This window comes from Coprinopsis cinerea (genome assembly GCF_000182895.1).
Source record: "Coprinopsis cinerea okayama7#130 chromosome 8 map unlocalized cont3.8, whole genome shotgun sequence".
NCBI classification, from domain to species: Eukaryota; Fungi; Basidiomycota; class Agaricomycetes; order Agaricales; family Psathyrellaceae; genus Coprinopsis; species Coprinopsis cinerea.
Window position 1 is genome coordinate 1656906 of NW_003307537.1, and position 14772 is coordinate 1671677.

The 14772-nt window shown below is 50.7% G+C and overlaps 3 protein-coding genes across 3 annotated transcripts; 1 reads left to right on the forward strand and 2 right to left on the reverse strand.

Moving 5' to 3' along the window:
• Positions 1-8207: 8207 nt before the first annotated feature.
• On the forward strand, positions 8208-9671 carry CC1G_04953 (hypothetical protein; the record flags this gene model as incomplete). Its single annotated transcript, XM_001835908.2, has 6 exons — positions 8208-8279; positions 8334-8492; positions 8545-8565; positions 8617-8793; positions 8849-9532; positions 9585-9671. 6 exons carry the CDS (start codon positions 8208-8210, stop codon positions 9669-9671), a joined length of 1200 nt encoding a protein of 399 aa, XP_001835960.2.
• A 237-nt stretch (positions 9672-9908) lies between these two features.
• Positions 9909-11646, reverse strand: CC1G_15033 (ER-derived vesicles protein ERV46; the record flags this gene model as incomplete). Its single annotated transcript, XM_002910656.1, has 9 exons — positions 9909-10029; positions 10083-10164; positions 10221-10329; positions 10384-10461; positions 10517-10837; positions 10894-11180; positions 11241-11399; positions 11472-11514; positions 11596-11646. The coding sequence occupies 9 exons, from the start codon at positions 11644-11646 to the stop codon at positions 9909-9911; spliced, it is 1251 nt and encodes a 416-aa protein (XP_002910702.1).
• Positions 11647-11953: 307 nt separating this feature from the next.
• Positions 11954-14449, reverse strand: CC1G_15034 (vacuolar protein sorting-associated protein 45; the record flags this gene model as incomplete). The annotated part of the gene is made up of 10 exons (XM_002910657.1): positions 11954-12212; positions 12264-12428; positions 12479-12609; positions 12659-12925; positions 12980-13300; positions 13351-13554; positions 13605-13832; positions 13892-13971; positions 14097-14292; positions 14360-14449. 10 exons carry the CDS (start codon positions 14447-14449, stop codon positions 11954-11956), a joined length of 1941 nt encoding a protein of 646 aa, XP_002910703.1.
• Between the last annotated feature and the right edge of the window lie 323 nt (positions 14450-14772).

The window sequence follows — 14772 nt, forward strand, 5'->3', positions numbered from 1 at the left end:
CAAAGCTTGAAAAATATCAGCTGGCATCAGGCGCGCGTCGGGTGATTTGTGGCGTGGGTGTGGGTGATATCATAGGAGAAGGTAGAGAATGTGCGCATGAGAGGTATGAGAGAGAGCGCGGTGCTAAGTCCCGCTGCTAAGTCGTCGAGCCTGTGTTTTCTATGGTATGACGTATGTCAGTTCGGTCTTTCAAAAAGTGGGTATGTTTTCCAAGTTGGGACGTTCGGTGGTGGGCCTCTTGTGTGATAGTTTGTTGGAATGCTCGTCACCGATGGGCTAATGTTTCTTCTCAGTTCGTTCTTCGAGGTTCGAATTTGTGTTTCTAGTAGAGTCGGGAATGTTCAAACGTGGTAAAAGCCGGGCATAGAATCCCTCGTATCGCCGTACTTCGTGCGATACCTTGGAGTTATCTAGAGGAACCAACTGTTAACTTGCAGTTCCAACTCCTTTGTTCTGTCTTGCGCCCTTCGTCGACTCCGCGGATGGCGTCTGTCAGGTATCACAAGAAGTCGGGAAATTGGCTGGCTGGACTATCAGAACGAAACGAAGCTCGAAGCAGATGTATTGCGGACAATGAAAGAAAAGCTTTGACTTGAACCTTCTTTCGTTGAAGCGAGGAGGTTTAAGATACCGGCTAAAGGTATGCACCCTCTTTCCAAGCCGCTGACCTATTGACCTATTTTTATCTCTTGACATGGGCATGCAGCGAGGTCGGTGTTCAGTCCAGGTTGGAAAGGACGGAAAGGATGTGTGATGCCTAAATTAGGCCATGGTTATGTGAAAAGGAATAGTGTGTGGGTAAAGTCGTGATCGAGCGCCTTCGAGGTTGCTTGTCGTGCTAAGGGCCAAGTCGGATTGGATTTGGAAGTGGCTTCGAAAGGAGGGGATGGCGCATTCGAGAAAGGATGGAATTCATCGTCTGGGAAGTATATTCATCGCAGAGTATTGGATTTCTAATGTGACAGCTAAAGCTTGTATTCGGAGTCCGTCTCTAGCTAGAACATCATGTTCTTACCTAGGTCTGTGAAACCTACGATCGAAACTCGAAATGATCGTTATCCCATGTCTGCGCTTTTATCACCCTCGATTACAAGGAAGTCAATCCACGCGCCTTGCTTTGTAGTCCTAGCTATACATAAACACGGCGCGAGACTTCGAAGGGTGCCTTCGAATTCTTCTCCGCACTTCTCGAAATTCATTTTATTGCGCAAACCACGCCTGCCAGCCATTGGCTCACACACCGAGCTCCGCCGTTCCTTTTCTTAGTCCTGTCACGTCGGTGAGGTCAAACTCGGTGTGGTGAAGGCTCCAATCGCCTATTGCGGATGATGTCCGGCACTTATCTCTACTACTATCTCCTCGCGTCCGCCCGCCACTCCTCGAGGCTCATGGATCCCTTGCTGAAGGGTGCCACATCGTACATAATTTATCACTTACTCGAGGCCGCGATTCGGGAGAACGCGTCTGAGTTGGGTAGGTGTTGAACGTAAGGTATTGCCTTGCAGCTACCACTTACGGCTCAAAGCATACGTGCTGATTATCGCGTGGAGCCTGCCTGTCTCCATGGATTTCGACTTGTCCTTGTGGGCTTCTCGTCAACAGACTCTGCATCTCCCTATGGTCGTGGAATGACATTCGGCGACCTCCACCCGTGCTTTGTCTTGTTCTGTCCTTCTTCGCCAAGTTGCATGTGCTCCCGGGCGTGACTGCTCGGGTTGGTCTGTAGGTAATTGTCCAAGGGCGAGCCTAGTTCGTGGTCGAAATGTCCATCATCTCGCTCGGGCTAAGTATGGCATTGCACATGCAAGTTTGAGAGACATGAGTGAGATGATGGATCCACAGTCCATATCGCCCATATCACCTTGCGCCATCGAGTAAGTTAATTCCAAGACTCTAAAGGGCAGGTTGCACTTTCTGATAGCAACAGTTACCGCCTTTAAACAAGGCGCCTGGCTGAATGCTGATGAATTCATCTCGGTTTAAACCGTGCTTGGTTATCATGGGGAACCCTAGCCTTAGTAGCCTACATGCTGCGTAGCTAAGTCCTGGCAGATGGTCGATAACGCCTGCCACAGGACTATTCGGCACTATTTCATGATAACCAGCTCATTAGGCTAAGACCCCATGCTGGTTGCTATCCCTCTTCAGTGACATGTATTACCCAGACACCCAGCGTACTTACTATCCCTTTCACGTGAGGGAAATGAAGGATGATAGATTGAGGGGCGTTGGTATGTGCTTCGGTTGCAGGCGAATGGCGTGCTTTTTTGGGGATGCATGATTTTCAGTCTTGGGCCCTTTGCCATTACTGTTACCCGTATCACCAGGTACACCAGGGTACACCGAGCGAACGTTGCTCACTTCTGGCCAATTTGGTTCCGCGCCGACAAAGCAATTGACTTTTTCAGAAGTTGGGCCGACAGACCGAAGGTGGACAGGGTAAAGGGGAATGTACGTGTAATTCTGGACTCTGGATACACAAACGATCTCGGTCCAAGGGGGTAGGGTTTGTGTCTTAACATTTCAGACCACAGACATATTCACTATCTCTTGCCACTGTCAAACGCCAGTGTCCAATGGTGAGAGTGTATTATTGTCGTCATCTTTATTCATATCGAGCTAGAAAATTCTTAATCTTGAGTGAATGGTACCTCGATGCTCACACCTGTCACTGCACCACTTACTCAGAGGCTTAATTGAAAGTAACCTCTGATTTACATACACTGGACCCTCGGGCGTCTATTTTGACAACATGTTGTCGTGACTTTGGCCAAGGCGCTTGCTCCGCCCCGATGCCCTCGTAGCTATCGCTTCACCGTCCCGAATGACGCTAGGAACTTCAGGGCCGAATGATATGGCTAGCTATTCTGATGCCTACAAATGGGCCAGCGGAGAAATATACTCGATATAGAGCCAGCGTCGCGTAACTCAAAAGGGTCCTTCCTCGTTTTGGTAACCGATGGAGGGTGCGATTGATGATGGCGAGCTGGCGACGACGGGAAAAGCGAGCGAAATAGCGATCAAATCGTTCATCATGCACACTGTCGATTAGGGAGCACGCGAGAACGTGGCAGAAAATCAAGGAAAACCGGTACGAAAATATATTACTTTCAAGGTCCCCGCTGATGAGAGTTAGGAGGTCGTCTGAATCGGTCGTGTGCGCTCCTCCAATGTTTTCACCCAGTTAACCTCCTGTGGCTAACTCGTGGTTAACGTACAACTTCCTCGCAGGAACATGAGAAGCGGTAGCTCCGGCCAGTGTGTCCATGGAATATCCACGACACTCCCGGACTCTAGTAGCTAAAACTATCTGAGAAGATGGGTAGGGTGGGGACTTAATGTTGCATCCAAGTTTCACCGGAGAGAGAAGGTGGCCGTAACCAATCCTGATCTCGCACACAGAAAGTCTATCTCAGCCATATGTTCAGTGTCGACATAGGCGACGATTAGGCACGGCTAAAATCTTGGATTGCCCCAGCCGAGCCCAGAGTGTATGTTAACATTCCACGGGGCCGAAGGAGGCCGTCGAAATTGCAGAATAGACGTCGGTCGCCGTTGTTACTGACATGAGGCCGCAGCGAAAATTGAAAAGACGCTGTTTTAGTGCGGTGTATACCATTCTTTGTCGGTACGGGCAATTAACCTTAGCCCTCCGGCATAGAGACCCAGACCTCAGGGGACGGGTCTGTTCTGCTCTGGCGCGGCATTGCAGCGAAATTTACTTCCGCTCCGTAATTTGATCTGGGGCAGCGGAAGCAACTGTGCAAAAAGCGGAGACAAATTGCCGTTCGTTGGGTGAGACTCCACATCAATCAGGACAACAGGGGCCAACGAACCAATGGCGCTTCGTCTTGACCTCCACTCCTGAGCGCCTGTACCCCGCCCTTCGCACCGTACACCGAGAAATTAACCGTCGCCTATATTCCTTTATTGGACAGCAGTCGGGTGGCCCGAATAACATCAGTGAAGATCCTGCACCGGTCCGTCTTCCAGGCCGTCCCGTGGCAATATGCCCGAGTCTACCCATGTTTAGAAGGCGTTGTATAACGCTTGTTTCCCCGCATCATCAATACGCACTAGACTGAGGACTTAGCAGATCTCATGAGTGGGACTTAGCGCTCAGCCGAAACCTCATATACTTGTCTTTACGTACTCTCACAACGGGTTTCGTTGAGTGCGCCAGATGTCGGGGTGCGGGATCCAAATGAGGCGCGGGGGTGGGGTGACTTGCGGCGCACCAACAATGGAATGAAAGTGAAATAGGTGTGGCTGTCAACACCCTATTCAGGAACACGGGAAGTGTCGTGACCTGGTCATGACCTTACTCATGAGGTCAGTCAGAGGGTGGAACGGGAACGACCAAGTGGTTGGCGGACACAGTGAAGCCCCTCCACCCAGACCAAGTTCCGGCCAAGAAGCAGATGGCGACAACCATACATATGTCCCTGTGATCATCGAAAAGTTTTTTTAAGTCATTCCTGACGAACATGCTTGCCCATCGACGTTCATTTTTCAATTTCGTAATTCCTGCGACGCGTCCACGTAAAGCCTGTTGAAGTCTTCATTCCAAATTGCATGCCCCTAGAAATGCAAATTTACAATGTTCGATCTCAACCCTAAGTGCTTGCATGAATTTGGAGAATGGAAAAAGGTAGGCCTTGATTGTTGCGACAACGAAGCATGCGGTGTGATTGGTTTCGAGAATGTCGATTAGAGATGGGCGACACCAGAACCAAGCCAAAACGAGGGTCGAGGCGGGAGACGGTAAGCCAAATCACATTATTTTCGGAATGAATAGAACTCTCGAAGGGCGGCGACTGAGAAAGTTCTACGTGTGTGATAGTACAACAGAAGGTGACCAGAAATGACCCTGGTGAAGTGTGGCGAACGCAGCTCCGAGGGATCAACCTCCGATTCCTGGATGTTAAGTCCCAGGTCGATGAGACTTAGCAGAGAGTTATCCTAGCCGAAGATTGAGCGCCATCCTCCGTCGTACGAAAGAGGGCGCATCGGCCTACTTTAGATTTGGCCGAGGTTAGTACGACATCCGCGTTGCCTGCTCAGCGCTAAGCAGCCCTCGAGAGACATCCGAGGTTTGTCCAGACCAAGTTCCATCGCAGTCGCCATCCCGCCCTGGTCATCGATTAACCTTGGTATTTCCGTCTGGTTTTTTGAGCGAGTATTCTCCAGGAGTGGGTGCCGATGGGCGTAAAGCCAGAACGGCGATCGAGGCCGAAGACACAAAATGTGAAATCGTGAAGTGGTGGAGTTTCCCCAGGGCCAAGTTTCCTCGTCCGTCTAGAAGCGGTGTTCAACAGCGTTAGTTCCTCATGTTCGGTGTTCGCTTTGAATACCGGAAGATAGCACGAGCCTTTCCAGCGTGAGGGAGCATCAAATCGCATGTCAAGGTGACCAGGGTTGAGAAACCACTAGACTTTGCGCATGCACGTAGTTTGAAAATTTGGGGTCCTGTCTAACAATAAGTCAGTATCTAATTGCACCAGTATGTTGCACCAGCTTGGTGGCTACAGACAACTTGTTAAGTCCCTTTGTGCGATAAGTAGCATGTCTTCCATACACCGTGAATCAGTTGACTGATCAAAACCTATCAGAGAAGATCTTCGAAAGAATCTAGTAGATCGACGCGACGATAAGATAGCAGGTGTGAGTCGGGCCACAAAGAGGAAGAAAGGAGAATCATAGGAGCGATCGCAGACAACACGAGGTGCGGGGAAGTGGAAATAAAGCCAAAATAAAGCGAAAGAATAGGTTTATGCAGCCTCGGAGATGAAACGAAGACCTCATGTCGAGCAGTCGGCTTCTCCCTGCTTGTCAGCAAGCTCAGACCTGCAGATTAGAGTGATCAAGAGAGGCGACGGGCATTGAAAGAAGGCTTACCGTAGCTGCAACCGCACGGATGTAGGAAAGGATGAATGCGGCGGAAAGAAGTTCGGAAGTTAAGAAAGTACAAACGACTGACGCTTAGAACGACGTCCGCCGGGAGAACGAGTGAAGCTAGTGGAGCCAGATGATCATAACGAGGCGATGTCGCCCAGCTCGAATCGTGAACTTGCATCGCTGCGACCCTGGCCCATTCTGGTATGTTCAGGTCAAGAAACCGTCCCGAACTCGGATATTGCGGGCAACTCTTTTTTTAGGCGCCCGCCGTCTCACAGGTTGCTCCTCTTGCGCTTTCAGCTCGCCAAAGGGGTTCCTGTGTTCTGGTGGTACCATGGCCGTGGATCAGTTAGCAATTGTGACCAGTGAAAGGAGAGTTAGCATGCACGTAATAAAACATCTCCCGTTCGTCGATGTTTGCTGCGTTCATCGCATCGTCTACGGCGTCTGCTAGTACATATGACGTCTTGGTTGAATCCGATCTATGAAATATCCACTCTGTTTACGTATGTGGGGATACAATATGTTCAGGTGTTTCCTCTGGTGGAACTGGGCGGTCACCTACGGCGACCATACGAGTGCAAGTGGCGGGCGATGTGAGGAGGCCGAGAAGACTTTCGCTCAACCCAGAAGGCGGGAGAAGACGCTAAAGTTTGGAGTGGGAATGGGGAAAAACTGACCAACCCACCTGAAGGAAAGTTCCGACTGCGGTTTACCACCCCGCCCAATGACGAAGATATGATGCTCGTCTTGTGTGTGGACACTCAGGAGGGTTTTGTTACGTGTCGTGAGGATCCATGAGGCTGCTGTGAGAACAAGTCAACACATAGCAAGCAGTGGAAAATGAGTTAATAGCAAGTGTTCCGTGTCGGTAATGGTTTGCATGAGCGAACAAGCACGCACCTCCACACTTCAGTTGCATAGGGAGGGAGCAGCGATGACGCCAAACACCGAGATTTCCCCGTCCATATGTTTCAATTCTCTCGATGGGCCCTGGGTGAGAGAGATGGTGAGCGCGATATGTAAAGAGGTACAATATCATCCCACAGCGCCGGTAGGGGTGAGGGGAGACCGGCATTTTGCGATTTGATTCCGAATAAAAACAGCGATTTATGGGCGGATTTCGCCCTTTTACAGTAGATCCATCCCCGTATCTCCCGAAAACCTAAAAAGTCTCCGTTCGCTGCGAGAGTGTGGGCATCTTTAGAATATTGGGAGCGCCCAAGTCCATGGGGTAGACGAAACCAGTTTGGAAGAGCGCACCCAGAGATGAGGTAGTTGTTGGCAAGGGGTTGTGGAATGTGTGCTATCGTCGGCAGGTCAGACCGTCAAGCCAATAGCCATCGGAATGAAGGGCCGGTCGACATTGTTCCAGCACGCGAGAATTCCCTCTTGCAGCATGTAAGTAGTCATTGCAATGGTCGACAGCCAGGTACTGAGAAACCCGAATGCTCGGATGATGGTCCTATCCTGGCTAATGAGGAACGTCCGGTACGGGCCAATAGAGTCCAACAACTGCCCCGGTGTCAGCAGGCGCTGAACAAACTCCTGACATGGGTACAGCACTTTGAATGTCGCCGTAGAGTCGTTAGTTCCGTGGATTTGCCTTATGTAGAGGCAACCAATCCCGGCGGCTCACCTAGGAGATGTCGTAACGACCGTTGGCTGCGGCACCACACATCTGGATGAAATGGTCTTTGACAATTGGCAGACAGACGGACTCACCTGATAGGTTTAGCTGAAAGCAATCTCTTTGTGCCAGCTGCCTTTCTGTCAGATTGAAGGCAGGGTTGAGGGGCGTTGGGAGTGCAGGCGTTTTCATTGGTTAGCCACCAGGGAGCATTCTGGTTGGACCGTTTTGCGAGCGGAAGCTTTCATCAGTTAACGCCAAGTCGTCCATTGTTGGAGGGATAGTAGATAGCTTGAGCCCGCTAAGAGGGCTTCCGTCACAGATAAGTCCCAAGAGAGTCGGGCGACGTGTCAAGAGAGGCGACCTTGTGAAGTCGCTTGGGCAGAAGAGGAGATACGAGAATCAAGAATGTTGGGACCTGTTCTGAGACAACGTGAGACATAGGCATTGACAAAGGGGTAACGCATCCGACTCGATGCAGCCCACAGCGCCCAGCCGTATTCGCAGAACGGCAAGCAGGGCTACACGATGAGCAGATGCAAAGACAAAATTGCAACGCGATCGTGACGCGTTCGCGCACCGTGGGAAAGACGGTTGGGGAGGCCCGGAGTTCCCGACGCGCTTGGACCGTTCCGCCGCGCGCTGAGCACTTTGAAGTCTTGCCACAACATACAAGTTAATGTCAAGCTCAATATCGCCGACCGCTCTTGCAGATGCCCTGGCAGTCGTCTCACGGACTGCTCACAAGCTCGTAGGAACTGTGAAGTTGCCTGTTGTGCAGGTGTCTTGACTCTGAACTTTACAGGTAGCGGATGCCGAGGGACGGGCACGATCCGAGGTCGCCAGTGCGGTAGCTGAAGCCAATGAGGCCCGCTCTCAGCGCGAAAAGGCTTTGAAAGACCAACAAACCGCAGAACGGGAAGCTCAGGCATGGAAAGACGAAGTTACTACCCTAAAAGCTGCAGTGAGTAGTGCGTCATTTTCGCGTTGTCTAATTTATTGATTCAAGTTGTTAGCTCGGACAAGCAGAGCTCACTGTGCGTGTTGCTCACCCTTTACCAGTTCTTGTACTCAAAAAGCTGGTGTAGATTGCACACCAAACAGATACTATTACCCAGCAGATAGAATCTATTGCTCAGCTGAGGAGAGAAGTGACCCAATGGAAGGATCAGTCGCAAAACTGGCAAGACCATTTCACTCGCGTCGAGCAGGAGCGGTTTGCTCTTTCCACGCGGATAGACGAGCTCTTAGCGGAGAGAGTGCAGGTGCGTCTCCCTCGCACAAAGCTACGCTGGCTTAATCTTACACTTCATTCAACAGTGGACACGAACAGCTGCAACAAGTGCACTGAATCCATTTACTAGCACACCGCAGTCGCGATTCATCCCTGGTCAATCTAGTTCATCTCAGTCCGCAGACAACAGCCGACGGAACGCATACCCTTCACCTTCCCGCACCTCCACCAATTCCAATAAATCATCTCAGCAGCAGCCAGCTGCAGAAAGCGACAGCGCGACCCTACAACCAAAAGAAGGCTCGACAAAGCCACGGAAGAGTCTAGGGACGGGGAAGCAACCCGGGCTTACTCCCAAATCCAAACTCAACAGAAGCAGCGCCTCTACACCTCTCAAACCTAACGCACTCAAAGGTGAATCTGCCCAGCCTTCAACTTCGCAGATACAACGCTCGACAGACGGGAAACCTACAATCCGAGAAACAACTGTGATTCGGCGGGTGCACGCTGTCGTGGAGGTGAAGCGAGAAGAGAGCGACGATGAAGAGGAGGAACAGCAGCCAGCACGACAGCAATGGTCCCAATCGGCAGCACCACCTCCGACTGAAACCTCCAGACGGCGGAATAGGATGGTGGTGGAGGATGATGATTATGAAAACGATTTCAACGAACAAAGGCCTAGGAGACGGACAGCAACGAGACCCGTGAACTATGCTGAGTCGGATGACGGCGAGTCGAGCGAAGGAGACGAGCTTACATTGGGTAACGAGGTATGAGCTTTCCAAGTGGCCTTGAAGTTCAGTAACTCAGGAATCCATACAGAGCTGTCTTTCAGGCCATCGAACTAAAGGGGACCCTCCAGGTTCACCCGCCAAAAAGAAACGAAGGATGGTGAATAACCAGAGGTAGCCAGTTCGACACGACACCCCACATCTTCTTCACCTATGCTCGGACTATTTATTTACTTCTTGCACGCTCCTTCCCCCTCGCTATCTGTGTATTAACGCTCTCATGGACTTTGGACTTTGCTTCGCAACCGCAGTCTTGTTTTTGCATAGGGAAAGATAAATATCCCTTCGTCAATCTATTGACGATCTGGCTAAGTGTACAGGTACATTACAATGCAACAAGGACTAGGTCAAGTCATTAGATGCGTTTCCCCGATGACGAGGAGCCTCCAGATTTCTTGATGGCCTTGGCAGTCACGAATAGCGCACTGTCGACGAGAGCAGCGACGGTGAGGACTCCTCCAATGACAGCGCAGGTTCTAAGAAGTGGAAGTATTAACTAGGCAAAAGAATGAAGTGAGAGACCACGTACGATGTGAGGAAGTGAGCAAAGCTCTGCCGTGATTCGGCGTGAACTACTTGAATGGGGGAGATTTCGTAGTTGAAGAATGCACCTAAAGGGATCTCCGTAAGAGGCCAAGCCAACAAAGTTGAAGAGGAAGTAACATACCAGGCAGGCCACTGACGCCGTGCTGGACGCGAATACCACCGTCATCTTGGTTCATACCCTCGCCGAGGTCTCGTTCGAATGAAGTGGTACTGTACTGATGGGTGTTGACCTAGACGAGAGGTGTCAATGGACTTTCAGGCGCTACGAGAAGGCTGGAACTCACAGTTTGGCCATCAAGAGTGCGGAATCGGGTAGAAACGACCTTGAGGAAGTACTGGAACATGTATTGCGACTTCCAAGTCTACTCCCAATGATTAGCTCTGAGAAACACATCCACGCGACAACTGATCGCTCACCCTAGCTTCGATGCCGTCCAAGGGGTTCTCAGTCAAACCCATCCTCCTCCTCATCTTCTGACCAGCCTCAGCCTTCCAGTAGTCATATTCATCGTCTCCCTCGAAGCCGAAATGGTGAATGATATGCGAGAAGTCATGGCGGTTTTGGTCGTCACGGAGGTATGGCACGAGTTCATAGATATTTCGCGAGTTGGATTGGAAGGAACGACCAGGTGACATGTGGATGTTGCCAATGACCTTGTTGACACGGATTCGGCCAGAGATGTTGCATCCCTCGTCGGCTTGGTCTCTGAGTTTATCTGCCCATCCTTCGTTTCGACACTGAACGGAAGTTTATCAGGATTGGAGCAGGGGGGATGAAACGATCAAGAACGCACTTGCTCAATAGCATCGGGGTTGGTGAAACTCCATCCACGGTTCACATAGGCCATCCTGACATCCTCGCAAGTGTTGCAGCAGCCACTTTCAGGTTCCAGTCCACCATAGCAAGAGCCGCAATATCCTTCCTTCTTCGTATGGGACAGCTTCTCAACGTCGGCAGAGAGGTCTGCGGTATGCGATCCGGGCACTTCTTTGCCGCTTCGGTCCAATCGTACTTTGAGAACATTGTGTGAGATGTCGCGTTGGACTTCACCGCTGATGTCCATGATATCCAAACTGAGAACTGGATTGAAGAAGGTAAGAAAAGAGCAAGCGAGATTGGACGTTAAGATGGTAAACTCACGGTAGCAGGGGACCTTGGGGAAGGTCACATTCAAGTTCACGGTCAATTTCTCTCCTCGGCTCCTGTCGACTACGATAGAGGTGTCAATGAAGACCTTCCTGTAGTCGAAGAATTCCATAGTCGTAATAGCGAGGATAATGGCAGCAGAGAGCAAGGTCACTGTATTGGTTCCCATCGTCTCCAAGTCAGCGATTTGACCTCTTTTCGACAGTTTTTTTTGGATGAACTCACAGAAAGCGCCAGTCCTAGTCTTGACTTTGACATCTTCTGTTGTCTAATCGAGCGAGGTTAACGCCAGTTCATCACGATGAAGAAGTTGGGGGCAAGTAGTAGCCCACAACAGCCATCGACTTACTTTGCCAAAGGCGTCGATGCCTTTCAACGTTGAAAAGAAACCCCTTGCCATTGTTGACCGGTTTACCCGCGAGTAGACGGCTCTGGCGTCGTCAAAAACTCGAAAACAGGGATATCAGAGGGAGGAGAAGGAGGATGAGAACAAGAGCTTAGTGGTAGAAATATTGGAATTGATGTCAGTTGCCGAGCCTCTCCTGCTACCACGGAACCTTTTCTGCGAGCATGTGACTTGCAATTGACGTGTCACTTCGCGTCCTCCACGCGTCTCTAGGAGAATTCTCGCCGAAAATTAGCCTGTTCCACATGTACCGTACAGAGAGATAAATAGAGTCTAGAGCGCTATGTACTACAAAATCTGATTATTGGATGCCTATTCGATCGACACCCTGCTTTACTTTGCCAATGAGGTTCAGCACACCATCCCTCAAGCCGTCGGCCTGGACGTTCACACCGTCGCTGCTCGTTCGATAGACGCCCGAGCCAGCAGGCCCACCCAAACTCACATTAACACCCCCGAGGTTGAGATTAAGGACTGGCGCGTTCGACGACGATTCCGGAGGTGGATCGTACACTGATGTAGGGAAGTTTTCAGCTGCAGAACGGACCATCTCGATGTATCTGTTCAAAACGTCAGATGAGCAGGGGAGAAACAGTTGAAGAGTGGCGTACGAGGCTGATCTGTGCACGCAGGTGCCCCCGAGGAGGAACCGCGTCCCTGTGGAACCAACGATGCTGCCATTCGTGGCGGCAGAGGGATCTTGGTTGAAGAGCGTCACTGTCCTGGCTTCTTCGTAAGTGACGCCTCCAATCATGAAGATGATTACATCTTGTGGTCTGAGAACTGATGTTAGCGATGGCGGAACTGGATGAGGTGTCCCTCTTACCTCTGCAGTCCGGCATTGGGCCCAGCGTTATCAAGGAACGGATAACTTGGCTCCTTTAGCCTTCCCTTGAGCAGGTTTTCAAGAGTTTGAGATAGATGTGGTGTATGTTGCATGTATACGTTCTCAACTCCCTAAAGTCTGACATTAATAGCGGGTCAACGAGGACGGGGCGCAACTTACTCCGAGACCACGCAAAGCAGATCTTCCCTTGGCAAGTAGCGACTCTGTCGCAAAGAGATCGTCTTGCCGCTGGTCAGCTCCAGCGATGTTCAGCAAAACGTACACAAGCTTCGCGTCTTCCCTGGAAATACCGTTCTCCAGCAAGAGGTTGATGAGGTTTGCGATGTTGGCCGTTTGCGTCTTCTGATACCGCAGTGCGTATAGCATCACGATCTTCAACTTATTCCAAGGAGGGACGTCCTTGTTCATGATGATCGCTTGGACGGCCTTAGTTCTCCCAATTAGCATTGTCCCTCAGCTTTATATGAATACGGGGCGTACCTTGTAGTCCGCACCAGCATGTGTCGCAAGACCCTGCTCGATCTCTCCAACTTCCAACAGCTTATCCCTCCCAACCAGCCTGCTCAACTCTCCAACCAAAGCAACGTGCTTGCTGACATTCCCGCCCAGCTTCCTGAACTCTGGGTATTCCTCCACGAACCGCTTCATATCCGCAATCGAGTTAATTGAAGAGGGCGAGGTGGCGAGGGATTTAGCCTGGTATTGCTGGACGTAGTCCTTTAAGGAAGATCCTAGGTCGCCGAAAGTTGACATGTAGTGGGTTTGGAAGAACGGGTCGGTGCTCGTGGTCAGAGTGATTTCCTATAGCGCTGTCAGTTATGACTGTTTGTGCAAGTCAGCCGTACACGCACCCTTAGGTCTTTCTGGACGTCTGGAACATTGCTCAAGTCCACACGCCCATTATGAATCCCTATCAGTTCGTGTACCATGGCTTGATATGTCCATTGCGACAAGAGAGGTGTTACGGGATCATTTCTCCGATCCAGGATGAGTAGCAGCGGGGGGACCTGGGTTAACCGGAAATCGAACAGAGTCGACTCGGCATTCATGCGGTGCTTAGAGGTCCTTCAGTTAGGAGCCTACGGGATAGATGAGGCGTACTTACCTGTACTTCCGTGGCTAACTTCTTCGCCATACCGCTCATCCTCTCGTACCGAATGACCGGCTTCTTCCTCAGACTCAGCAACACAGCTGTTACACCTTGCACCGCCAACTCGAGGGCTCGCGAGTCCCAAGAGTTTGGTGTCGAGCCGTATAACGGTTTTGACGATGTTGGCGCATAGTTCAAGGAGAAGAGAGAAGGGAGTATTGGACAATAGTCTGCAAAGTATTCCTATCCACAAATGAAAGCTCAGACGATTGGGACGGTAAACCCGAGTACAGGGAACGTACCTGGACCTCCCTCACAACCTCAAACTCGTCCATCTCCGCTAATCGTTCAATCGCTGCCTTGCTCAGGATATTACTGAAGTCTGCGTGTACAAATCCATGCACAGTCGCATAATTGAGGGTGGAGTTTGGAACATCGGAACGGAAACGAGGAGGGTGTCAGCAACGTCCGTTCGACCCAAGGAAGAGATGGCATTCACCGACTGACACAGATAGTACTCTCCGTATTTCGGCTCTTTCAGTTCTTCTGACAGAGCGTCCATGCTATCTTCGCTTGGCTGTAGGAAACAGACACATTTCATATGCGGCATCCGATCTCGTTGCTTGTTGTCGATCCGGTCAGTGAGGTAGACTTGGTGCGACAGCAACATGGATTGCGTTGCTGAGAGGGAGACAATTGGAGTCTAATTTGGGTCATAAATTCGTTAGATTTGGGGTGTATGACCGGTGTAGACGGGGTTTACAACGTACGGTGTGTGAATCGAGTAGCAACACCTTCATAGATGGCGGCGTTGAGACCATCTTGGTCACGTAGGTTTCTATGGCTTTATAGACGTCCATGGCGCTCGGGTATGAGGTGGTGGAGGGAGCGCCTTGTCGAATAACCGTCGAGGTTAAATAAGATGTAAGTGGTTGGGGTCAAGGTAGGCAAGCGGAAATCATCATCAGCGCGCTGCGGCACAGCGCGTCACGTTCCTGACATCATGCTCCTCCAATGACTCTGAGGTCTCGCGATACTTTGAAGCGACAATCAACGTTGGAGTAGTAGTGCAAGTATCTTATATTACAAAGTTAATGATACACGCCATCCCTTAGAGTGCTCCCAGAGTCCCAACAACCAAGATTTCCAATGTAAATCAACGCAATCCAAGTGTCTTCAACTC